This window comes from Galeopterus variegatus, unplaced genomic scaffold (genome assembly GCF_000696425.1).
Source record: "Galeopterus variegatus unplaced genomic scaffold, G_variegatus-3.0.2 Scaffold738, whole genome shotgun sequence".
Taxonomy (NCBI): Eukaryota; Metazoa; Chordata; class Mammalia; order Dermoptera; family Cynocephalidae; genus Galeopterus; species Galeopterus variegatus.
In genome coordinates this window covers 182365-207366 of record NW_007726849.1, presented here as the reverse complement: position 1 = coordinate 207366, position 25002 = coordinate 182365, and the positions used below count along the sequence as shown (strand labels likewise).

Genomic DNA, 25002 nt, shown 5'->3' with positions numbered 1-25002 from the left:
AAAATGGTTAACTCTCATTATACATTTTTAATTTCTTTTTCTATCTACTTGCTTCCTTTGTGTCAAGAAATTAGGCCAGAAAACCTTTATATTGCAGTCTTCAGAAAAGCTGTCGACACTGAGTTAACTCATCACTGGAGAGAACTGGTCATGAGACTTCTCTTTTCTGGCCACTTTCTCTTTCCTCTTCTCCAGGTTACCCTCTTCCCTTACTAGTGGTGGGAGAAGAAGGGGAGAGAGCTGTGGGGAGATTTATGCTTTGTCCTGGGGCTCAGCCCACAGCCAGGTCCTTTTCTGCTCAGACCAACGTGGTTAATCCTCAGACTTAGAAGGAAATCTCTCAAGTAAAGCTATCTCTTAGTCTCTCCCAAACATTGAGAAAACATCATCTTGCAAACATATCCAAAGCCTGTTGTTAGCAGTTTCTCGGCTTAAGTTTTCTCAGGAATATGAAGGGTTACTAGAAGAAGTGAAAGGTTTTTGAGAGGGTGGATTTTGCTGATCCTAGAGTCAGTCTTCTTTGGAAACCTCTCCGTCAGCAAGACTCGATCGAGAGCCTTCTTTCTGCTGGGCACTTTCCTAGAGGCTAGGCATGTATCATTGAACTAAACTAAGCCCTTGCCTCCCTAGAGCTTCTGGTGGGGCAGTCAGATGGTCAGCAAGCCAGCCCCAGGGGCAGGGAATGGGGGGATGGCACCTGTGGCAGCTACGGGAGAGTGAGTGTGACAGGCGGCCGCTCAGCACAGCCTGAGTGAGGGGATAAAAAGAACAGTGGGCTAAGGAAAGTCAGCTGAGGAGGCAGGCACTCTGCCTCTGAGATGCAATGTAGATTACAATAATGGCTTTTAATAATGGCTTTTAAAATAATTATTAGGCAGCATGGTTTTGGTCATTGAGAAATTCTCTTGTATTCACCATTTCACTTCCTCTTCTGGGCACAAAGGGGAATGAGAAGGGGTGAAACTTGGTGTCTTTGCACTGCTCGTGGATGTGCTTCTTTCCTTTACTCTTGTGTCCACGGAGGTTTCTATGTGCTCCCACAACACTACAGAATATACCCCAGAGCAGAGAAGTAGCCCCGTTTTTAAAAATATTTATTTATTTATTTATTGGGGGGAAGGGGCAGGGGCTGGCCAGTATGAGGATCCAAACCCTTAACCTTGGTGTTATCAGCAAGCACCACCACATTTTATTTTTATTTTTTTAAAGCCCCCCGCCTTTTTTTTTAAATTGGCACCCAAACAACATTGCCATTTTGAGATCGCTATTCCATATAAGAAAGCGGTACTGTTTAGGAGTAGCCCTCCTTCCACCAGCAGGGAAGGGGTTGCATTTCTGCCTTCAGAAATGACAAACTGCCTCCTCTGATAGAGACAGACAGAACAAAAAGATTCGAAGTCCTCTGATGAACTTATGAATTTTTCTGCTGATTAGCACTGCTTGGGTTAAAAAAAAAAAAAAAAAATAGGTTACGGGTCAGAGCTGGAAGAGAAAGGTCAGCATAATCATCTGCAGGATTCAGATTTAATTAAACTTTTGAGGTGTAGGGACCTGTGCCAAAAGCTAGCGGGAACAGACAGTAATTAAAACATGGGCCTTGCCCAGAAGGCATAGAAGTGGGAGAAACAAGTATACATGGTTTCTGGCAAAGCAGCCACAGGACACGGCGAGTTAGGTGTTGGTGTTGGAGTGCTCTCTTGCCACTTCCAGCGTAGGCAGGTGCCACAGAAGAGGTGGTGTTTGTCGGGTCTCCAATAGCATTTTGGGTTCTGTGGGAGAGGTGGGAGGAATGGAGCACCTCACGCAGAGGAGACAGAGCAAGGCACAGAGCTGTAGTCAGGTGCCTGCGAGTGGGTTGCTACAGATGAGTACCGCAGGTGCAAAGTTAGTGGTGATGCAGGAAATGAGCCTGGAGGGAAAAAGGCAGATTGTCAGAGCCTAGGCTGGATTTGGCCTCTGCAGAGATGTCGCACTGCAAATCCATGTCTTCCCTTCAGGGAAAGCCTGGTGCTGACACTGGCAGGTTGCTGAAAGGTGGAGACTGACATCAGGGGGAGAGTTGACTCAGTTGTTTCAGTGGTCCAGGGAAATGGCGAGAAGGAGCCTCCTTGCAGCAACAGCAGGAGGAGCTCAAACCTGCAAGCCCTGGTGGCCAAGTGGACGTGGGGTAGAAAGAGCATAATTAAAGGGCCAGGATGGTCATGTCAGGGATGAAGCCAGTGCCATGGGATTTCCACGTGCCAATGGCAGGGAACCCATGAGAAACGTGAGGCCAGGGAGAGTGCAGGACTAGAGGAAAAGATGTGGGAGTGATCGGTACAGAGGCTATCGCCAAAACCCCAGGAAGAGTGGCAGTCAGCCTGGAGGAATGAACAGGGAGGTGGCCAGCAGTCGGGGAGGGCAGTGGTTCTGTTCTGTTTGGGGTAGGAGAGACGAGTATCTTTCTGGGAGTAAGAAAGTGTTATAAAACTGCTATGTACGTAAATAGGGGCCACTGGTTCAGTCAGGCTCCTAACATAAGGGAGGGATCATCGTAAGCACACGCAGAGACCTTGGAAAGGAGGGAGGACATGGAAAAAGAGGATGTGAAAATGTCATGTGGAGGGAGGACAGTTGGAGTCGTTCTTGGTGAAGGTGACTTGTGTTCGTCTCGGTGAAGTAAAAGGTGGGGCGCGCTGCTAGGAGTGGGCCTGGGGGCTTGAAGACGAAGACGCACAGCAGCTTGGGGCAGTGTGCAGACTCACCCCTCCTCACCATCAGGTACTCTTCCTACGTCTCACCTCAGGCCCTGCAAACCTGTCCTGCTTTCGCTTGCAAAACCTGATGCTGAAACCTACTCACTCTTATTTTCTGTCCCATTACATATAGATCAGAAACAAATTGGCGAACAAAGGGAAGAAGAAAAAATATGGGAACAGCAAATGAAAGAACAAAGGCAGAGAGAAGAAAGAAGGCAGAGTGACCGGCTAGAGGCTTTAGAAAGGGAGCAAAGAGAACTGGAAAAACTGGATCAAGAAAGGGTAAGTACGGCTTCATAGGCTGGGACTCGTTTCTCCAGTGTATGCCTTCAGTAAGTGCCCTGAGCTCAGGGAGGCGAGTCAATGATGTCCTGGGCTAACTTAAAGGTGTCCCTTAGCCTCTCCTTGTGTCTCAGGCAGTGAGAAAGGCTGCGCAGAATGCAGCTTATGAGTCTCTTAGTGAAGGATCAATTATGAGAGCACTTTTATGTGCATTCTCTGATCTTTATTTAAAACAAGCCCATAGAGGAGGTAGCCTGTGCTTTGCTGTAGAACTTCACTTCATAAAGGGGTTTAAAGAAGAGGCTCCTGAGGCCAGCTAGCTGGGATGAGAACCACCCAGGGGAGAGTTGGCTGCCAGTCCACAGTGGCCTCTGGGGGCACACACTGCTGCCTGCTTTCCTCTAGTTCTCTTCTTCTATGTCTTGATTCTGGTCCTAGATACATGGATTACTCTGGCCACTTAACATGCCTGCTAAGTCTTGCTTAATCTTCCATACGAATGTTCTTTGAACTCCTGGTTAATTTGGCTCTAAAAAAGCACGAGACACTTTAGGCAAATTAGTCTCTTCCTTCATTGAGATGACATGTGTGTCTCCCTTTGATAGTAGCAATGACTTCAATAACTAAAAAAAATCTCTGGCATATAGGTTGTACTTAAAAGATCAGGATTATATCACTGAGTTTTTTAAACACTTAAGTTTTTAAAATGTTATTTGTGTATTTCCTATTTTGGCACCCATCTGTTTTATAGAGAATGATTGAAGAATCATTGAAGATTGAAATGGAAAAAGAATTAGAAATGAGCATTCAAGAAATGAAAGACAAATCTGCTCATGGTGAAAGTCCTTTAGAGAAATACATGAAAATCATCCAGCAGGGGCAAGAGCAGGAGTCAGCAGAGAAGGTACCCGTGCTGTGGACAGGGCAGCCTGTGGGTGAGGGACACTGAAGGCTTCTGTGGTTCATTTTAACACCGTGGGACAGAAATCTGTCTCCTTCATTGAAGACAGAAAGGTTAAAAGCATAGAAAATCCAAAGTTCAAATGGAACCTCGAGTCTCTTAAATATATCACTCTTTTGAGAAAATTTCATAGCTTTTGCTTAGGTAAAAGATTGAAGAGATTTTGATTTGTCAAAGTTTGTAAAGGTTGGGGTGTCTCTTATTAAGAACAAAAAAGATAATGAAAGATCTGCCATTGAATAACAAATGCATTGGTACTGAGACAATATATAAGTCTGAAGTATTATAGGTGTTGAAAATGCATATTATATAGTTTATTTTGATGTGCTTGTTAAATTTCATGTTAAAAAGTCCTCTTTTTTAGACTCATATTACATATATATTTCAAAAATAGTTCTTAGAGAAATCAGTGTTTCATAAAATTTAATGCATATGTAATTTCAAATTTCTTCTTTCCCCCTCTATCAGAGCTCAAAAAAGATGGTCAGACAAGGCTCAGTAGTGGACACACTGCCGTCTACTGACAAAGACGAGAGGTACGGCTTCCCCAAACACTGTGTTCCTTACGCAAACCATTTCTCCTCATTTTGTCAGCCAAAGGAAATGGTAAGATGTTTGAGGTTGCCTGTGAGAAATTATTGAATCAGTCAAAGTTACTGACTTAAAAATTGATTGTTTTTTAACTTGTGAAACTGATCTAGATACACATTGTAAGCGAGGGCAGAAACCCCACAGGGACATAATGAGAACATTATGCAGATCCCAAATACACTTGAGTTTTTTAAATTTAAAAATTTTTACTTTCTTTTCCTAATTTAGTTTTACAGGCTTTTCTCATGAAGAACCAGAGCCAGATGACTTTTGGTAATCATTTTTGCTGCTTATTAGCTTCTTACAACAGTGAGGAATCATGTAACAGCTCTGAATATTCCTCTGCAATCAAAGTTCTCAATAAAAATTGTGTAATCCAGTATATGTTTTTTTGTAATTTTATTTGGTACTGTAGTGGATGAACCAATAATCATCTAGTCAAGTGAAACCCCTTCTCCAGGCATGGGATTTCTGATTCATTATGCTAAAGTATGTTTGTGTTAACATTTTCAGATAAGTATAGCCTATTTTATTGGTCCAACTCCAAGCCTCCCTCTTGGAAGTTTAAGCTGTGTTCCTTTTTCTCTGGAGTTGGGCTAACACCTGTAAAACAGGAGGTCATCTTCCCCAACATTCTCCTGTTTTGTCCTTGAACGTAAATACAGATTTTTCCATTCTAGGCTTGGTATCTGCTGTGGTTTGACTGTGTCCCTCCAAAAATTCATATGTTGGAACTTAAACCCCAATGTGATAGTATTAAAAGGTAGGACCTTTAGGAGGTAATTAAGAAGTCATGAGGGAGGAGCCCCTTATAAATGGGATTAGCAACCTTATGCAGGGGTTGGGGGGAACTAGCTAGGCCCTTTTGCCCTTCCACCCTTCCACCATTTGGGTATGTAGCATTCGTCACCTCTGGAGGATGCAGCAACAAGGGGCCACCTTGGAAGCAGAGACAAGGCCCTCACCAGACACTGAACCTGCCAGTGCCTTGATCTTGGACTTCCCAGCCTCTAGAACTATAAGAAGAAATACACTTCTGTTGTTTATGTATTACCCAGTCTATGGTATTTTGTTATAGCAGCAGGAGCAAGCAGACATCTTTATTGTGTAATGTTTGGTCCTTATTTTTTTTAATATAATGGACTTTGTTGGTTTTTAAATGAGTAGGCTCCTGCCCTATAATTTTGACTTCATCTCTTAAAAGTTTTATAAAGCATAACTGGAAAAATCTCTATTCCACCCTGTAGTGGTTCCTACATAGTATGGCAGGATTACTGTCAATTAAGAGACTGCTTATGATCTTAAATAACTGCACAAAATGCTACTGACATAGAAGGTACTAAGTAGTGTGACAAATAACACTCTACTAATTGGGCTCCTGATTCTTCTCCTGCCGTGCATGAATGAAGGGTGATGATCCAGTATCAGCAGCTCATTTAGAAATGTCAATGTGTCAGTAATGAGAAAGGCTGGTCCTAAGAAAGGTCAGATGTAGAAAATCCAAGTGTGTGATCATGCTGATAAATAGTTCAGATGAAATCCTAACAAAATTAGCTCTGCTACTTTACAGAATAACTGTTAGAACTAGATTTTTTAAAATATTCCTGAATAAGTCTTCTTTCAATAGACTTTTTATACCTTGGGTTTGAAAAACAGCCAGTGGTAGCTGGACCCTTACTAAGGCTCTTCGTTTCTACTTTGCCCAGTTTAAGCCTTGTGTTAGTACATAGGTAAATGGCTTTTATTTGTTGGAGAAACTAGTCAAAAAAAATTCTATACTTTCCACAGAGAAATAGAGAGGGCTAGTGGCACTTTATGTGAAATACAGCCCAGTGGGTTACAATATTTTTTCAAATTGCTCTTGCTGAAAATATTTTTGTCAGAAATAAAACATGGAGCACTCTCAGACTTGATCCATACAAATGTTAAATATTGATTGTGCATATATAAAAATGACACCATACTGAGGACAGAAAAAGATAGGATTTATGTCTGGTAAAAAGGCAAGCGAATGAAGCTATAATTTTATTTCATTAGTGATAGTACATCCACAACTATTTCTACCTAAATAGATCTTTAAAATAAGCATACACAAGTATTGACTATTATCTACAAATATTTATTGTAACACTTGAATAGAACTACAGGAAGCCCTTGGCACTGATAGAAAATATTGATTCACTGTTAGGTTACAAAAATTTATACATAGCAAAATTTAATGCTCTTTACATAAAAAATATTAGACTACTTAAACAAAACTTTCAAAAATTCCTGGTAATAGCTACCAGAATTAGAAAAGGAAAATTAGGCTTTAGACACGCCTTTTCTAGAACACTGGACTCTAACAGCACCTCCACTGCTGGAAAAAATATTTAAGTCTGTCATGCAACAGGAAAACAAAACACTAAGCTATTTTGTAACAACTGTTCTACACAGAAAAGAGCTTCTTCCAGTTAAAAAAAAAAAAAAAAACAACTCCAAATAGGCATGTTTAGGCATTAACCGAAAAAACAAAGAATCCAAATGAAATATTATACTTGATGTTCAATTTTAATAGCATCTTGATAAAGGTATGCTTCCTTTCATTTGAATACATTTCTGCACATGTATATGTTTTAAAATCCAGGAAACAGCCAAACCACAAGTTAACTCTTAACATGAATATACATAGTTAACCCTATATAGTATGCAGCCCCTTTGAAAAGCACTGATGCACTCCACAGTTACATGGATCATTTCATAAAGAACACAAAGTTTACCATCACTAATACCCAGTACCTACAGTTACTTAATGTTCTGGAACATAATGATATAGAAGGCAAGTTTCTTTTGAAAATGGCTTAAACTCAAACAGTTTTCTTGCTGAACATCAAACTATTATTATTATTCCAGGAAACTAAGATTTAGATAAGAAAAAAAAAAATGAAATAAATACCAACCCTAATTTAAATTAGGTATTCAACTCTATAAAAGTAGGAGGTTAGAGGTCTGTGGTCAATTAGCAATTATGTTTTAGATAGTTGGTATCAAACTGTAAACTCACTATCCAGACCACTTAAAAATGGTTTACAATGGTGATCATTTTAATAAGGTAACACTTCTTAATTAAAAACATTTATGGAACAAAATTCTGTGAAGGGTTTTTGGGTCTCTGGTTAAAATATAAATTCTTAGAAATTTAAAACAAATACTCATTAAGGCAGAGCTGACATTTATTTCCCAAGAAGAATGATGACAACTGGGTCATTATCATTTTGTTAAAATGAAATCTGTTATAAAATTGATTCTGGAAAGCTTGTCAATGAGTCAGAATCCAGCTGCTTCAGAATTGTTGTAGCTCATTTTAGCATTATTGAAAAATAGATTTCTGATTAGCTCAGGAAATTAATGGGTCCTGGGCTTGGGGGAGAAAAAAGCTAATTAAAAAACAACAATTGTAAGAATCATTATCTTCGATGAGCCAAAGTTTAATAAATGTCAGCTGTCAGAAATGGAACTTCATACCAATTCCATTTTATTTCCTATATAGATAACATTTATCTGAGGACAGATGGCAAATATAAATTTAAGGTCATATCCCTTAATGCTTGCCTATCACGGGTCCCCATTAAGGAGTATGATGTATTCCCATTGCCTGTCTTGGTAGAATTGCTCTAGTAGTAAGTGTGAACATGCCACAAATTTCAAAAGGGTGAGCAATCATTTTGTCAAAGTGTTGCCTTTTAAAATGGCTAATGTGAAACCTCCAATATTTATTCTAAAGAAAAAGATTTACCCACTGGAAAGTTTTCCTAGAGATACATCCCGGCAGCTTGAGACAGACAGTGAAGTGTTTGTACGTCTACGTTAGTTTGATGGGATACACATCTGTACTGCAGAGCAGCTGTCTGATGATTTGTCAGAACTGTGAGTTCGCCGGCCGAAACACTCTGGCAAATATTTATGTGTAAGAATTGAGTTGCTCTTTTGACCGAGACTGGATATCTTGCAGTTCCTGTTCTTCCTTTGCTTTGATATCCTGGTAAGCCTGCATTTTGCTCGCATCCTTTAAGTAAGCCCAGTTAGAAGACAGTATCATGAGGAAGTGGATCTGGAAGAGAAGGGTGAGCACGATGGCTAGTGAGCACGTGAGAAGGCAAAGCGAGCTGCTAGTCAGATTAGATGGACTCGACTTTAGGGGATGAGGGTTACTCGGCACTAATACTCACTGCTAGCAGAGCTGGCAGAGACCGAAAGCATGCTCTACTAGTGTGCTTCATATTAAAAGGCTGCAGAAGAGTTAGTACACAAACATAGTGAACTTGAAAAAAATGGCCAACGTTATTGTTAAGAAAAAGCACAAATGAAATACAAGAGGGTGCTTTTTACCATTTTAAGAGGAATTTTAAAGACTAATGCCGAAGTTCAGAAATACATCGTGTGTTTATTTTAAATAAGTGTAGTGCAAAGATCTTTTCCACCTGTGGATAAAAATCAATTTCCCCCAAAGGCCTAAAAGTGTGAACAGTGTTTATTTTGAGTAAATAATTAAAATACTACATATTTAACATGGAAAAATTAAAAGAATGTCAAAACTAAAATTAAGAACTAGAAGCAAAGTGTGCAGTCTCTGTGTTAACAAATATTTAGTAGTGAAACTACATTTTTCATTTTATAACTGCCATTATTTCATTTCACAAAACATAAAAATCCTCAGCATCATCCTTTACAGTTGATGTGGCAAACACTTCTTTCCTGTTTATTTTCCTCATACTTCCTGCAAAATAAATCTATATCTCAAGTTCCTGATAGTCCATACTTCCTTCTCAACATATTCGAGACCTTCAGAGCCAGGCCCAATTTCTCTTCCTGTTAAAATATTACATGCACTTTGAGAACTAGCTGTGAGGAAACAGTTACTGCTCACCAAAACACAATTTAAGATTACCAATTTTGTGAGCTCTAAACAAATGATAGTGTTGTGCCAAAAAAAAAAAAAAAAATCCCCACCCGCCACCCGAGAAAATAAGTGGGTGACATTTCTTTTTCTTCAAATTTTCCTCTGGCTTATTAGATGGACATTTAGTAGTGAACCATGTGGTCATAAAAAAATGTTTTAAATCAAATTTAAAACATGTTTGCAAAGTATTTTCCAGAAAGTCTGACAAAACAAAATCCAGTTTAAAACGGTTCTCTTCCATTTCATCTTCAGAACTTGTTTTCATTTTCATCATTGAAACTGGCTATCAAGCAAGCAAAAAATAATAGAAAATGAGGGTATTCCAAAGTGTTAATACTTCATATTTAGAGATACTGCTCAAAGCTGAAGTTCAAGAAAATTATTTTTCAAAAGGATGCTCACCATGTCAGTAAATGAGTCCTTTTTAAAATGTGGAAATAGCCAGATCTCATTATTTTGTAATTTATGTACAGTAAGTCATCTTATTAATCTACCATGCAAAATGAGTTTACTAAAAGCTATTTACAAATTACTGTGACAAAACTGCAGAAGCCTAGACTCTGCTTTAGTCTGGAGTGTCAGTGATATTTCATGCTACAGAGTATTGCTCTCTAAAGCTCCTTAGTGGCCTTATGCAATTTAGAACTTAGTGCAGCAATCTTCCCGACTCTTAAACTTCAAAACCGCATAGTTATATGTGGTAGCCATCATGTAGATCAGCTGGTGGAAGAGAACAAAACAGGACAGTAAGATACAGGCAGTGAGGTGCCAACACTTCTACACTTGGGTGGGGACGGGTGCCAGCTCATAGTCTAAGGGGTTTCTTCTTTCCCCCGCTTACTATCATGACAGACAATTCTCACATCCAGCACCCACCAACTTGTTCTCATCACACATACACAATATTCATCCTTGATTCTGCCCTCAGAAAGTTTATTACAAAGACTTGAAGAATAACAAGATAAAGAGCTGGATCAGCAGAATGAGAAACATGAAGCTAAAATGCCTTATTTCCCCCCATCTTTCCAAAACTGCCTGCTCAGCAGCAATTAGTCCTCTTCCTGGCCTGTTGCTCAGCAAAGAGAACAGGTCACCACCATGATTTCACAGGTTGTTTTTTTCATGGACTGTAATGGGAAGGAATGACTTGGTGGTTAGAAAAACAGAATGACTTATTTCTGAGCAGCTGAGATTTCCCCTTGCTTTACCATTCTTAGTTGGTTTTCTTCAGATCACAAACCAAGCGCCCCCAAATTATTTATTTTTACATACACATACACACACACACACACACACACGTTTCTACAGTTGATCCTTATTTGCAGATTCCATATGTGCAAATTTGCCTACTTGCTAAAACTTATTTGTAACCCCCAAATCAGTACTCGAGGCACTTTTGCAGTCATTAGCACACGTGCATAGTGGTGACAGAGTTTAGTTGCCCGATACACACATTCCCAGCTGAGCTGGAACAAGGGGACGCTCTGTCTTGTTTCAGCTCTTAGACTGTAAACAAGTGTCCTCGACGTATATTTAGTACCATGTTTTTTTGCGTTTTTGTGATTTTTGTTGGTGATCTCACTGTTTAAAATGTCCCCCAAGCATAGTGCTGCAGGGGCTGTCTAGTGTCCCTATGCACAAGAAGGCTGTGATGTGCCTTATGGAGAAAACGTATGTTAGATAAATTTTGTTCAGGCGTGAGTGATAGTGCTGTTGGCTATGTATTCAATATTAATGAACCAACAATATATATCAAATAAGATGTCTTTACACAGAAGCATAGTTAAAACAAGGTTATGTGTTGATAGGTTAATGAAAATAATGTAAGCAGAGGCTCACAGGAACCCTACTCCATATTTCCCCTAGGAGCAATGGTTCAGTATTCGCTAATTCTGTGTCGGTGGTGACTTTACAGAACATAACTACCACATATAATGAGATCAACTCTATATATACACGTGTACGTATGTATGCTTAATTCCACTTGGAAGTTAAGATATCTTGGCAAAGAAGTGGGGAATGCCTTCTGTGAGCATGTGTCCATGACTGAAGTCAGGAAACTAGGCACTAAGCACAGGAAGGCAGTAAGCTTGGGCCTGGACAACAGGTGTTGGTACCCTCTCCTCTTTCCAGACTCCAAGTTACACCTCCTACAAACAGTGCCAAGGCAGCCAGCTAGGACTTCCTGCAAACTAGATAGGTGCTAGGTTTACACAGGTGACAGTTCACCAAGGTTGAGTGCCAGGATCATTTGCTTCCGTAGGAAAGCTGGAAGGGAAATCTGTCATTTAGATGCTGGGGGGGTGGGGTGTGGGCTAGACTAAGGTGGTCCTGAGGCTGTTACTTACCAGGGCAATGACGGTGGCACCAGCTCCTGCACAGGCCACAATGAACAGGTGGTAGGACATGTAGAACTAGGAAAGAACAGGGTACTGACATAAGCATTGCATGTGGAACGAAATGGCCTGTCCCCTTCTGGGGTGCCGCTTCATCTCTCTCCTTTGCAGCTGTTCTCTGCAAGGCTGGGCACAGGCTTGTGTTGCCTTCAAGCTCTGGCCACAATTTGGAATTACTTGGGAGGCTTTAAAAACTTTCTAATGCCCAGGCTGCATCCCAGACCAATTAACTCTAAACACCTGGACACTGGGTCTCAGCCATCCGTATATAGTAATGCTCCCTATTAACTGCAACATGCAGCCAAGATCAGGAGCCCCTGCTTTGAACCAATCCATGTTATGGATGCACAAACTGGCAAGCCAGGTAGGGTAGGGGCTGATGATTTCTGTAACTCATTGCCTTCCAAAAGCATGTAAGGATTTCTTAAATATGCAGGCTCTCACCAATACTTTTAAGAATTGTGCTTTATAAACACTTATAAGCCAATGACTGAAGGATATTCTACACCCAAAACAGTTTAAACCAAAGTGTTAGGATATACTTCCAATTAAGGATGAATGAGAAATAGAGAAATAACAGCAAATCATTCAGGAAATATAAATGATTAGGTGTGGCCTCATTAAAAATTTGGTATATACACAAATTCAGGGGTATCTTTTCTATGAAGATTAACTTACATTTGTTCTGTGTCAAGTGTTTTACTTTGAAAAACTTTTGAAGGGAAAGGAGAAGAACCTAGATATATTCTCAGATTTGTAGGTTTGGGATCACTCCTAAATTACTGCCCAAAGGAATAGCTCCCCAATTCTTAAGGATCCTCGCTGAATGGGCTGGACCATATGAAATGGCTATTTTTGTAACTCTAAAGTAGCTGAACAATGATGGTTACAAACAGTTCAATCTTAAAATGTATACAAAAAAGAGCTTTGTCTAAGAGCCTTTTAGCTATCCCTCTTGCTCTTTCTAGCTAGGAAAATCCATTTTCCCAGTCTAATTTTCTAAGCGGTCGGTTGTATATGAGCCCGCCAAATTATGCCACGGGCTTACCTCATTTGTGTTGCAGATGTTCTCTAGGGTGGAGCCACATATTTTTCCTGGGAAAGCATTCCAAGGAATGATACCTGCAAAGTGAATCCCAATAGAATGTTAGTGCAAACTATGCGCCTCATGTTAAGAGACCTCACCACTTTGGATTCCAATTACAATGTAATTGTAGGCTATGTTCTTCATCAACAATTGATATATCTGCTATCTGCAAAACAGATGTTTCATAATTAACAGTGAGCCCCATTGGGACAGTAGGGCAAGAGCAAAGTCAACTAGTCCATAAGAGATTTAAACAACCTGATGTTTTTTCCCCTGCAAATTGCACTTCGGTAGAGTTGTTTGTAAAAATTAATTTTCAAAGCTAAGTTTTCCCTACAGTGAATCTGTTATCTACAGTTAAACAACTGCAGGACAACCCCCTCATAAAGCATTTGATCATGCTGAGGTCAAATACATTTCCTTATGAATGTCGTGGTCTGTGGACTTGCTACTCAAACTCTGTTAGAGGTCCACCATGAGATAAGTTTCAAAATTGAGAGTATATATTCAGAAACTTTCATGGCAATTTGACAATAACTTATTTATATTTGTTGGCATCCAATATAAAACTTTGGATTTGTTATTTGTATGTCTTTGTTTTTATATTCATTTTTATTGTGTTTTACAAATGTATTGGAAATACTTTCGGATTGAAAATCAAATTGGAAATTTTTACAAAAGGAAAAAAAAAACACTACTGTCCCTCACCCCAGAGGGTGGGACAAGCACAGTCTGTGGTGTCTCTCTCACTGTAATCCTGAGTCCTCTCTACAGTGACTATTGTCCACTGGGATGCTGCTCTTTTTCCCCTTTTAATGTGCATCATTAAACACAGCTCAATTTACACATCTCCCAGGAGGTAAGGAAGAAGTATTTTTTTTTTTAAAAAATCTTTATTCGCCTTCCATCCTTGACATGAGCCAAGAGGAAATCTTTATGCCTCAGGAGAATGGGAAATGAGTCCCCAAACTGTCAGTAAAATCAATGATTTCAAGAATAAGTAGTTGGGCAGGTACAGAGGATTTAAAACTTTGATTACTAATTACCAAAAATTTGTGATGAAAAATATTTCTAAGAAATAGGGAAATGATATACATTGATATACTCATTTGTGAATTCTTTTAAAACCAACTTCAGGCTCTGCTTTTAAATCCATCATAGAGAACAGTGTTAATGAGCCTTGGTCTTTGTGAAAAAAGTCCGACGGGTAATTTTAGGCAAGTTTTATATTATGTTGTAAGATAAGATGTGAAGAATAAGCCACATGAGAAAAACAAGAAGGAAACATGAAATAGGCATCTCTCTCCAGAAAGTTCTGGAAGGACAGTTATTTCCTCTTCAATTCTACTGAAAAGCTCCTTTTCCCCATAGTTGTTTCTACCAAGAACGGATTTCCTACTATCCTGGCTGGAAGCAGTAATTAGACTGCTTTCTTAAGATGCAACTTTCTCTTGCTCAGCAGGGAAGCTAGAGTCCTAAATTAGCTGACAGGAGGAGCCAGTGGCCCCTTCTGTGTCTTGTCACAATGAACCAATCTTAATTTCCTACTGTGAGGATCCCATTCGTTAGAAAATATGTTTCAACTGGTTTCCAACAGCTGAAGACAGCATTTATACAGTATATTCTGATGACTTTAAAATAAATCTGGATTTTATGTTGCACTTTTCAATACAAATGAAGTTTAGCAATTGGTCATTTTAAAAAGACTTCATTTGAAGAGTTGGACATGCAAATTAATTAAATTACACAATGTGTGCAATATTATTTTGGATGGAAAGTTGGATGTACAAAACGGAAATTAAAATATATATATAATCTTTTTATAATGGATATGCAGAAGTCTTTTTTGATTGAACTGCATTATAAAGTAGTTTCTCATTATAAAAAGCTGCTTTTACTACATACTTAATATGAAAATATAACAAAATCCTGAATGACACTCTAGAAAGTAATAGCCTCAGTGGTGTTTTCATCCAGAAAACTGAGCATATTGAGAGAGAGAATATAAACTATTCCAATAGAATGTATGAAAGAGATCATGATGATTAAAAAGACGCCCATGTAATAATTAAGGTCCAGGCCTATGCACAGAATTAATGGGGGGTGGGGACGGATTAAAAGCAAGTACCATATTGCCGGATATCCACACAGATCTGCTCCACACCCGCGGTCCCGTTGGTCTGCGGCGACTTGATGACTTCACAGGTTGACCATATGTTGTAGAACATAAACACGGGCACCGCCGAGAAACCAAACACGCCCAGCCAGGCCACTCCAAGTACATAGGTGAGGAAAACAAACTAGGCCGAAAACGAGAGGAAGGAGAAAGAATCATCACTGAAACTGGCAGACTGAGAGCAAGGATGGTGCATTTCCGAGCCCAAGACAGCCTGTGCAGGGCATTCTGGGGACCCCCACCCAGGCTATGACAGCCAGAAGGAAAAGCCAGCACTGACTGCACAGAGCAGCAGGGGCAGTACAAGCTGGCCACTTTCCCCATAGCTGGAGGATCTAGAATGGTAGTGCTGACCATGGGATTTATTTTTTCAGGTCCCTCTTTGAACCAGCAAGGACTCCAGACCTCAAGAAGTCATCTCACTCCTCCTAGGTCACAGAAGCTAATTAGTTACAGGGCCTCCCATGAGGTGCTCTTTCTAAACATCACTTAACATCACTTCCAGGAACTCAGAGCATCCTGCTTAACATGGGATAGGCTCTGGATGCTTTCACGGACCACTGAATTATAACTTTATATTGATATCTCAAAAAAATTTTTTTTACATAACAGATGGCTGGTAGAACAGCAATTGCTACAGGAAGGCTTCTCTCCAAAGGAACTTCACTAGTTTCCCGTTCTTGTGAAACTACTAAAAGCATTAGATGCTTGAACCTTTATGGAAAGTTTCGAGTAGCTGTGAACAGAAGCTTAATGCACAGTGACCCTGATAAAATTCTCACTTCCCTCTAGTTTTCTTTCATCTCTAAGATTCAGAGCAGCTTTGCAAGCAAAGCAATGGCTTCGGGAAAAAGCTTCATGGTGTTCACCCACACGTTGACATGGGGGATTCCAGGAAGAATATAATCCTATCACTTGACTTTCTTCATAAGCTTCTGCCTCGACTACCAATTTTCAGAGAGCTTTGAAAGGCTGCCTCAAAGACGTGGAATTTCTATTCTCAGAACGTGCACCCACCACAGAGCGTGTGGGTGAGGGTTGGGAGCTCTCCTAGTTTGGCTGTTATTTTTTAAGCTGATGGTGAAGACCAGAGGACTCCACAGAACTTTTCATACCTCAGGAGATACTTGGATGGCATGAGGCACACCTGGAGGTCAGGCCTAAACAGGCTACCTCCCATTGGTCACCCTAAGAAACTGCAGAAACAAGGCACTTGTTCCTTTTATTTCGAGGACATTTACACTTTTGGAAGCATCTGCATTTCTAAAAATATTCAAAGCAGCAGATTTCGGCAGTTTTACCTCCCCTCCTTTCCTGATGCTCATGGCTGCTCCAGACTAGGGTTTTTCTTTCCCTTCAGAAGAAAACTTTGCTCCCTTTCTAATAACACCACAGTGACTTCCGAGAGGTCTAGCGGTCCTCGGCTGTGGCGAGCCTCCCCTTCCAGGGGAGGTCAGGGCTCAGAGGGCGGGCGAGTGCCTGGTGGTGAGAGGCCCAGCCTCCCCCCCAAGGACCAAGGGGAGCAAGGCCTGCAGTGACAGCAGGCTTCCCCACCTCACCAGCATGTTGCTTCAGCACCATCGGCCCCACCCTGTCCCTTGCATCTTCCTAGCACCCGCCAGGCAGGTCAGCATCACGACCCCCTTGAGCTATAGACAAAACCAGAACACACGAGGCACAGGTAGCCAGGGACGCAGGGGGCGCATGAACAATCAGTGACAGAACGGATGGAGCAAATAAAGGCAACCCGGGTCCTCTCCATACCACAGTGGCTGTCCCACTTTTTACGGTGGATTCTTTCTCAGACAAAACCTGACACACAGCAACTAAAAGCGGGCTGTGCTCCGCGGGTGGAGAGGTCTTCCAGCCAGGCCCCACACCACCCTGCCTGGGAACAGCTCGAGCCCAGGCCACCTGGTCTCCCTGGCTCGGGTGTACTGCCACTGCCAAGGGCAAGCTCTGCGTGCTCTCTGCCACAAGCCGGATGCAAGGTCCGAAGCGCCCATCACAGACCCTACAGACCTAGGCTCAGGTCACGAAGAATCCCACTACGATCTGCACACCCCCTTAAGAAGGACTTTTATGAACAGTGGGCTCTCCTGGTGCTTTAATCCAGACCTCACGCCCTCTCCTCCCCGAGAGCGGAAAGCTCAGTTGGTGCCCAGTGCCAGGGAGCCCATGGCCCCGAGGCAAGGGGCTGTGTCCTCCTCAGGAGAGGGTCAGCAGCCTCTTCTGCAAGCCTAGGGGTTCTTCCTCAGCATGAGCACTTCTCTCAACTCCCAGACTGTTTTCCTTACACCTGACCACTCTTTCAAATGCCAGACCAACTTAGCCAGCTGCCTGTGAGCCATTTCGACATGAATATACCACTACAAACAAATTCAACATGCCAAACATCAAACCCTTTAAGTGCTTCTTCCCTCCTAGCCTTTCGACCCACCACAATGGCTTTCCTTTGTGAAGCAGCACTTTTTAACCCATTCTGTTCATTAACTACTTTTCAGATGCGTCCTCCTCTAGACCAGAGGTCAGCAAACGTTATCTTACCATAAAGGCCAGATAGGAAACGGATTAGGCTCTATAGGCCACATGCGGTCTCATGTTACAACCACTCGGCTCTGCTGCTGTCGCATGTAAGCAACCAGAGACAGTATGTGAACAAATGCATGCGGCTATGTGCCAATAAACTTATTTATAGTCACCAAAACTTGAATTTTGTATGATTTTCATGGGTCATGAAATATTACTCATTTTTTTCTGACTGTTTAAAGATATAAAAACCATTCTTAGCTCTTGAGCTATACAAAAACAGGTAGTAGGCCAAATTTGGCCCACAGGCTGTAGTTTGCAAGCCCCTGTCTTAGACTCCTTGAGGAAGGAGCCTGTGTTTTAATCTTTGCACCTTCCGTGACTAGCAAAGTCCAGTGACGTTGGTGCTGGTAAATACTTATAGAAAGATCGTGATGACTTATCATAACATCCATGTCTTTATGGCCACGATCCATATTCAAAGATAAACGAAAGGGAACACTGAGACAATATGAAAGTTATCTCCTTCTATAGTAGGAACTTTACATTTGAGAAATTTTTAATACTCTTATCTGTACATTGATAAGGAAAACATCCAATTTACTACTACAAACTATAGATTTTAATTTTTTATCAATAACATTGAAGGGTTTCATAATCCTAACTCTAAACTGGTAGGGCCAACATTTGTGTCATAGACCCTCCGTCTACTCTCGAATAGCTCATGGTTTTTACCAACTATAAAAAAAACACATAAAGGCACGCTTCTGACAGTACATCAGACAATCGGTTAGCAGAGGTTCATACCCACCATTCCACTGATGCACCGGCCACAGGCAGTTGTTTTAAACTCTCCGTGCAGTTCTTTCACTGCACTTGTGGTGTAAAAGCCTTCTGCCAACAGAATGATCCCATACAAGAAAAAGAAGGATGCAATTCCATAGATGACATACTGCATCAGTTGTATCCTACGGAAAGAAGAAGAGATCCTGAAACATTAAATTCACTGCGTGCTACAAACTATGGTTTCCAGACTCTGGAGAGAGGACACGAGGTGATATTCCTGTGGTGTTTCCTACCCCACTGATGGCTTCAGTGGGCTCGTGGGGCATTCTGGGAAGGCCCACCCCCCAGCAAACTAGGCCTACCTTGGGAGGAAGGCCCAAGATTGGAACAAACAACTTTCCTAGACAAGGGAGAAGCTTCCTTTGGTCAAGAGCAGGGCCCAGTTATCCTGTGTGGTGAGGGTTCGAATCCTCATTTTGCACATAAGTAAACACAGGCATTGAGGAGTGACATTCCTCACCTAAGGATACACAGTGGCAGAGCCAGCATTTGAAGCCTGGTCTGATGGACAGCATGTTCTTTCCACCATATCAAAATGCCTCCCAACCAGGCCTCGTGGTTAATGTCATTCTGACAAAACCCTTAAGCACTCAGGGCTCCTTTAAGGAATAACCTTAGCAAAATTTTTTTGCATGGAGATCCTCAGTACATAGTGATACAGAAAGTTAATCCCATTCCCAGAGATTATGATTTAATTGGTCTGGGTGAAGCATGGGCATGGGGACTTTTAAAAGCTTCTCAGAAGTTTGAGAGGCACAGATTGAAATCACTAGCTAAATTAAATTAATATGCTTTTCCCAGATTCAGTCTTGGTAAATATTTCTTCTTTGCACATAGTTGGCACTCAGCGAGTCCCTTGTCCGGCTTGATCACTCCTTATATCCTCTCCCACCCCTGTTCATTTCTTTGGATGTCATTTGTGAACAGATAAAAAAGAATAAAATTCCCTAAGGACTCTTCTAACATAATTCCATTATTGTTCCATAAAACTCCATTCATGCCTTTTCCAGTCTGATGAAGTTTCTTACAATCTCAAGACACCTAAACACTGTGAAAACTTGGGATTCAAGGAAAGAAAAAGAAAACATCGAAGGAAATGGAGAAAGAGAAAACTATTTGAAGGAAATAAGTATGTTGCTGCTGAGCTTGCACAGTTATGGGCCTCTGTGCACAGGAGTTGCTGAGACCACCGGGAATCATTCCACGATGGGAAGACAGAGATCTGGAACTAAACCCCTGGAACTGTCCCTTTCCTGCACTGAAGGATGCCGTGGGATTTGTTCTTCTGCCGGAAGAGTTAATGTTAAAATACAGCTCCTGTAGACTTGGAGTTGGGATAAGTCCTCAGCAGGGCTCCTATCGTTCCAGGGGTGGTCATTTCCTGTGAGAAAACTGGAGGGTGTCTGCTACTTGGGAACACTGGTAACTCTCTCTGGTGAGATGACTGGCAGCATCATCCTGTCACCTTGACACAGTCCCCCACATCCATGGCTACTGTGTGCAGTGTCCTTTGTGTGCACCTTGCCATTCGCAGGTGAGATCCCACCACATTCTTGGCCCTTCCTTTTCCTTCTCTAACAGAGCTGTTTCTATCTGCATATGGTGAGCTTTAGTTAAAAGCATCAGTTTTCTGCCAGGAGAACACTCTATAGCCTTTTTGAAAACATCCTAAGGTGGTTGCATTGTAAGTACATTTTTAAAGGGAAGCGGATACTTACACCTCACTCAGCAAGGCGTGGTCACTGGTGTTGGTGGAGAAGTGCTGCTCCAGAATGGCCACGGTGCCCGCGAGCGCCACATGCCCACAGCCACAGAACAAGGCAACTCCAGAGAAGCAGAGGATGGTAGCCACCAGGGAGGCGTAGGGGACTCCTCCCAGACACTTGATGCAGCATTCAAAGCAGCCTGGGCCCAAAGGAGAGAACATGCAGCTGTTATGGGCAGCAGTGCCTTCTGGTCCCCATGTACACCACATGTTAGCAGAGAAGGTGCTACTTTTCCATCTTCCCTCCTCATGCTCTGTGGTTCACTCAACATCCCAAGGGCCAGTGGGGGGTTACCATGGTCTGACGTTCTTCAGTTGAGGACCCTGAGGCTCCAAGAGGGAACGTCACTTAATTTGCTCAGAGTCTGGAAGGGTAGTGAGTGGCAGAGCAGTCAACTGACAAATGGATATGGCACTTGTCACCATTCTAGAGCTTCCTGATCGACTAGAGGGTGAGGGTACCCTTGCTCAGGTGATGATGAGGAGCACGCATTCCACTAACAAAGTCAAAAGAGAGGCCAGCAGTGAAGCTGCAGCTCCGTGAAGAAAAGCAACAGTGGGTTTTCTCCAACCTCAACCTTGGGGTTTCAAGTTCATCTACTGCTGTAGCAGCCAATGGCTTTCCCCAAGCCCTTGACCTCCTGGGCAACTGGAATACTGTCGCCAAGTTCAGGAAAATAACAACATGATCATTTTGGAAAGGCCAGAGGTATTTTGGTCCCTAATTCAGGAAAGTATGAAGTCACCAAAATGCACTCAAGTGGGTCCACTCAAGTTTCATTCAAGTAAGTATCAGAAATTACCTCAACTTCTTAATAAAATCCTCCCCCAGCCCAGGCAGCACAAGCAGTTCATTCAGAGTCCTCCTCCTCCTCCGCCCACCTTCCATCTGCCCCTTCCCTGACACACGTTCAGTCAAAACCCCAAACTGGTGGATGATGTTTAAGTGCTTGGAGGAAGGAGAGGAAAAGAAGGGGGAAAAAAGGACAAAATGAGCATCCATGAAGTGAAATGAAGGAGAGAGAGCCCAAATTCACTCTTAATCTTAAGATGAGACTTGTATTCATTTTCAAAATAAACTTTTACTTGAGATGTCCATAAAGACCTCCCCAAGGGGCAGAGCTAGGTGACGTTTTCAGTTTGGAGACATTTATGTTTCAGTAAAGCGGTGCTGGCCTCAGGATAATGTCAGTCCCTCTCTTGACCTACCATCCCTGTTGATAGTCTCCAGACCCTTAAGTAAACGGCTTGTCGGGGAAATCGAATGTTAAATGCATTATGGTGTTTAATGGCAATCAAGAGCGGTGCATTACCTCAGGGCAAGCACATTAAGCCAGCTAAATTTCTTTTCCCCAAGTGGTCTTCACAGTAGTCGGGGAATGACAACCAACATAAAACACCAGAGATGAACTTTTCCATTTTGATGAGCATCCCATTCTTAACTAGCATTTGCTTAAACCTACCATGGAAAGTGACTACAAACACTCACCACCAGATTTCTCTTTAATTCATTGGAAAATTTAAAATGTCAGGGCTTTGTCAGAAAGCTGTGCTTCCTTTTATTGCAAAAGATGACCAGCTGTTTTCAAGAAGACCCCCCCCCCCCGAAATGGATTTATGAAACTACATAAGATGGGAACCAGCGCATGATATGGTTCAAGTTCACCAGCAAGTCAGTACTTTAAAGAGCTTCAGACACATGAGATTTGTGAACAGGGATGTTAGAGCTTAATTTTATTTTGTCACATGACTTTCTGGGGATTGGGGTGAGAGAAATGCAACTAAAAGCCCAAATTCTCTCCAGGCTCCCAAACCAAGAGAAACCAAAATCCTTGGCCTTGGCCATGATGTGAGTCCCATTATATAAAGAGAAAATAGACCTGGGTGTGTTGTATCATTCACAACCTCCCCCCTTCTCAGTCTCCATGATGGCATTCTAGAACAAGACCAATGCCTGCTTTCCTGGCTAATGAAGTTGTGTCTGGTCATTATGAGATAGAGTTGTGTAGGCTTGGGACTGTGCTGTCCAATATGGTACCATTAGCACATGTGACTATTTAAATTCAAATTATTTAAAATTAAATAAAACAAAAAAATTAGGTCCTCAGTTGCACTAGCCACATTTCCTGTGTTCCCTTATTGGACAATGTAGATATAGAATGTTTCATCATCACTGAATACTGCTTTGAAATTCACATTTTGACTTAGCACATATTTGATTTTCTGAAATGTGAGCTGGGTTCTAACTGGGTTTGACTTTGGATTTCATTAATTCAGTACTTTTTGAAGATATACTAGGTGTCAAGTACTATGCTTGGCATGGGAATACACATGTAAATAACATCTTTGCCTTCAAGATCAATCTAGTGCTGCAGGCAGACAAGTAACATAGTTATTCTAGTTCAGCATGATGAGGGCCAAGATCCAGACCACTGGAGAGTCAGTGGAGAGGAGGAGGAGAGTCAAGGACAGAGGGAATATAATTCATACTGGAAAGGACTCAGGAAAGGCTTTCTACAGAAAGACCTAGGAAGCAGAATACTCAAACAGCTGAGATGGCCACATTGGTATATAACCTGTTAAAATGCTCACTGATTTCTGAATATTTTTGTTGTACATATGTTTTAAGAAACCTGCATCCTTTTTCTCATTATGTGGAGTTAAGGTTTGGTGTTATAGTGTCGTGTACTCGCCCTTAATGACGGAACTCATCCTTCCTAATCCACAGTTGCCACTTCAAAACGATCTTTCATCCTGAGGGTTAGAGCTTCTGCTTCTTTCAAAGGATATATCACAGCCAGTCCCGGGCTCAAAAAGACAAGTAGGATTAGAAGAATGATGCTATCCAGTCCAAAATTCAGCACTAGATCAAGGCTACAGTTTCCCTCCAATCTCTCTCTCTCAAGGACTCCATATACCCCATGCTGTGGATCTAGTTTTATAACAGCAAGGAAAAGCAAGGATTCAAGAATCTGGGGGAGCACTACAACGAACTGTGCTCTCTCTCCAGATGCCAATGCTCTTGTTTTCAGCAGATGACTTGACTTGTGGCTGTAGGAACCCTGGCTCCTGAAGAACAGAAATCACCATAACTGGTCATCTCTGTTCCCTACACACGGATAAAAACCATCTGTAAGTGGATCACTCCCCACTGTACCTTCTATGTCAGTCTAGAAGCCTCCCTATCTGTGGTGTGCAAGATATCTTTGAACACTGGGCAGTTTGGTTGCATGGCACACACTCAGCCCTGACAAAACAAAACTGCTGCAGAAAGAAAAAGCTAAATATGTTTTCTAAGAATGGATATCAATACCATTAGTGCCTTCACATAAACAGCATTTCTGTCTTGAAATCCACATAGGAGTGTATATGGTAGAGGTAGCAGCTGAGGCCATGATGGTGACATAAGTTCAGGCCGGCCTCGTGGCCATGACACTTGTACCGTCACTCAGGGCTCTGTAATTGGTTTAATGTTCTATCACCATTTTGAAATTCTGAATAATTTTTGAACAAGGGTGTCTGAATTTTCATTTTATACCAGGTTGCAAATGATTAAGGCGGTCCTGGGTGTATTATGGGAGAGGGCAGGAGGGGTTCTTTTTCCTTTGTATGTCCACAGCAGCATTCTATTTCACAGCGTCAGACAGAAACACAGCCTAGAAAGGTGGACATCGCCTCATCTACCACATCATCCTGAGTAGAGAAACCAAACTCTAGCTCAAGTGACTAGCCGTGCATGCAATATCCCCACAGGAGAATCGACGGCTTCCCCTTCACTCTGGAAGGCAGCAGCAACCACCCACCATAGTACCAATCACAGAGTCAATGCTCAAAGGGAGAAACAGGCAAACTACAGCCCGTGCTTCTGTAAAGGAAGTTTGACTGGAAAACAGCCACACCCATTCCGTACAAATTGCCTGTGGCTATTTTGCCCTATAACAGCAGAGTCAGAGTTGAGTAGCTGTGACAGACTACACGGTTTGCAAAGCCTGATATATTTACTACTTAACTCTGTACAGAAAAAGTTTGCAGACCCACATCTGGAAGCGCTGGTTGATGCTCAGTGTGGTCCCTGGATCAGCAGCAGCATCTAGGAACATACAAAACCTACAAATTATCAGCCGCCTCCCCCACCCTGGACAACTAAATCAGAAACTCTGAGGGTAGACCCTGCAATGTGTTTTAACAAGTCCTCTGGGTGATTCTCATGTATGCTCAAATTTGAGAACCACTGTCCTAAAGAATCACGCAAGCTATTTACTACGTCAGTTCCATCTGATTTCTTTTATCACCAGCCAAATGCACTACAATAAAAATCCAACTCCACAAAATGACTCCTGGCTTCTGCCTAAGATGGAGGAATGGGAACCAAGTTTACCCTATCTGCAACAACTAAAGAACTGGACAAAGTATATGAAACCATGATCTTCAAGATATTAGACATCAGGCTAATGAGTAGATTATTAAAATAAATTCTCAGCAGAACCAAAGTTAGAAGATCTGTACCTCATTTCAAAGAAGCAGTTAGCATAGGTTTATCTGAAGGCACAGCTCAGCCTTGCTCAAACAAAATAAACTCGTCCCATGACCTTGCTATTACCAGCACCTCAGGTGCTGGAGTCACTAGGTCTTGTTTAATTGAAGCTGTCAGGTCAGCAGAGTACCAGGTAAGGATGACAGCATGGGGGGGGG

General features: G+C 41.8%; 2 protein-coding genes across 11 annotated transcripts in view; one reads left to right on the top strand and one right to left on the bottom strand.

Moving 5' to 3' along the window:
- The window catches only part of OFD1 (oral-facial-digital syndrome 1), a 36898-nt gene extending 31944 nt beyond the window's left edge, over window positions 1–4954 (top strand). For all 5 annotated transcript variants that reach the window (XM_008571949.1, XM_008571948.1, XM_008571950.1 and 2 more), the window contains 4 exons: window positions 2869–3020; window positions 3772–3924; window positions 4450–4517; window positions 4801–4954. In XM_008571949.1, coding sequence (XP_008570171.1) covers window positions 2869–3020; window positions 3772–3924; window positions 4450–4517; window positions 4801–4849 — 422 coding nt within the window. In that variant the 3' untranslated portion in view covers window positions 4850–4954. The remainder of the gene's footprint in view (window positions 1–2868; window positions 3021–3771; window positions 3925–4449; window positions 4518–4800) is intronic.
- GPM6B (glycoprotein M6B) overlaps window positions 1472–25002 on the bottom strand; it is a 46573-nt gene continuing 23042 nt past the window's right edge. For 2 of the 6 annotated variants that reach the window (XM_008571952.1, XM_008571954.1), the window contains 6 exons: window positions 20264–20450; window positions 18511–18667; window positions 15123–15294; window positions 12956–13029; window positions 11860–11925; window positions 6564–8662 (listed from right to left, as the gene is read on the bottom strand). In XM_008571952.1, coding sequence (XP_008570174.1) covers window positions 8513–8662; window positions 11860–11925; window positions 12956–13029; window positions 15123–15294; window positions 18511–18667; window positions 20264–20450 — 806 coding nt within the window. In that variant the 3' untranslated portion in view covers window positions 6564–8512. Of the gene's footprint in view, window positions 1910–6563; window positions 8663–8975; window positions 10232–11859; window positions 11926–12955; window positions 13030–15122; window positions 15295–18510; window positions 18668–20263; window positions 20451–25002 lie in introns of those variants that run through there. The other 4 variants (XM_008571953.1, XM_008571956.1, XR_550427.1 and 1 more) reach the window with 3 other exon arrangements.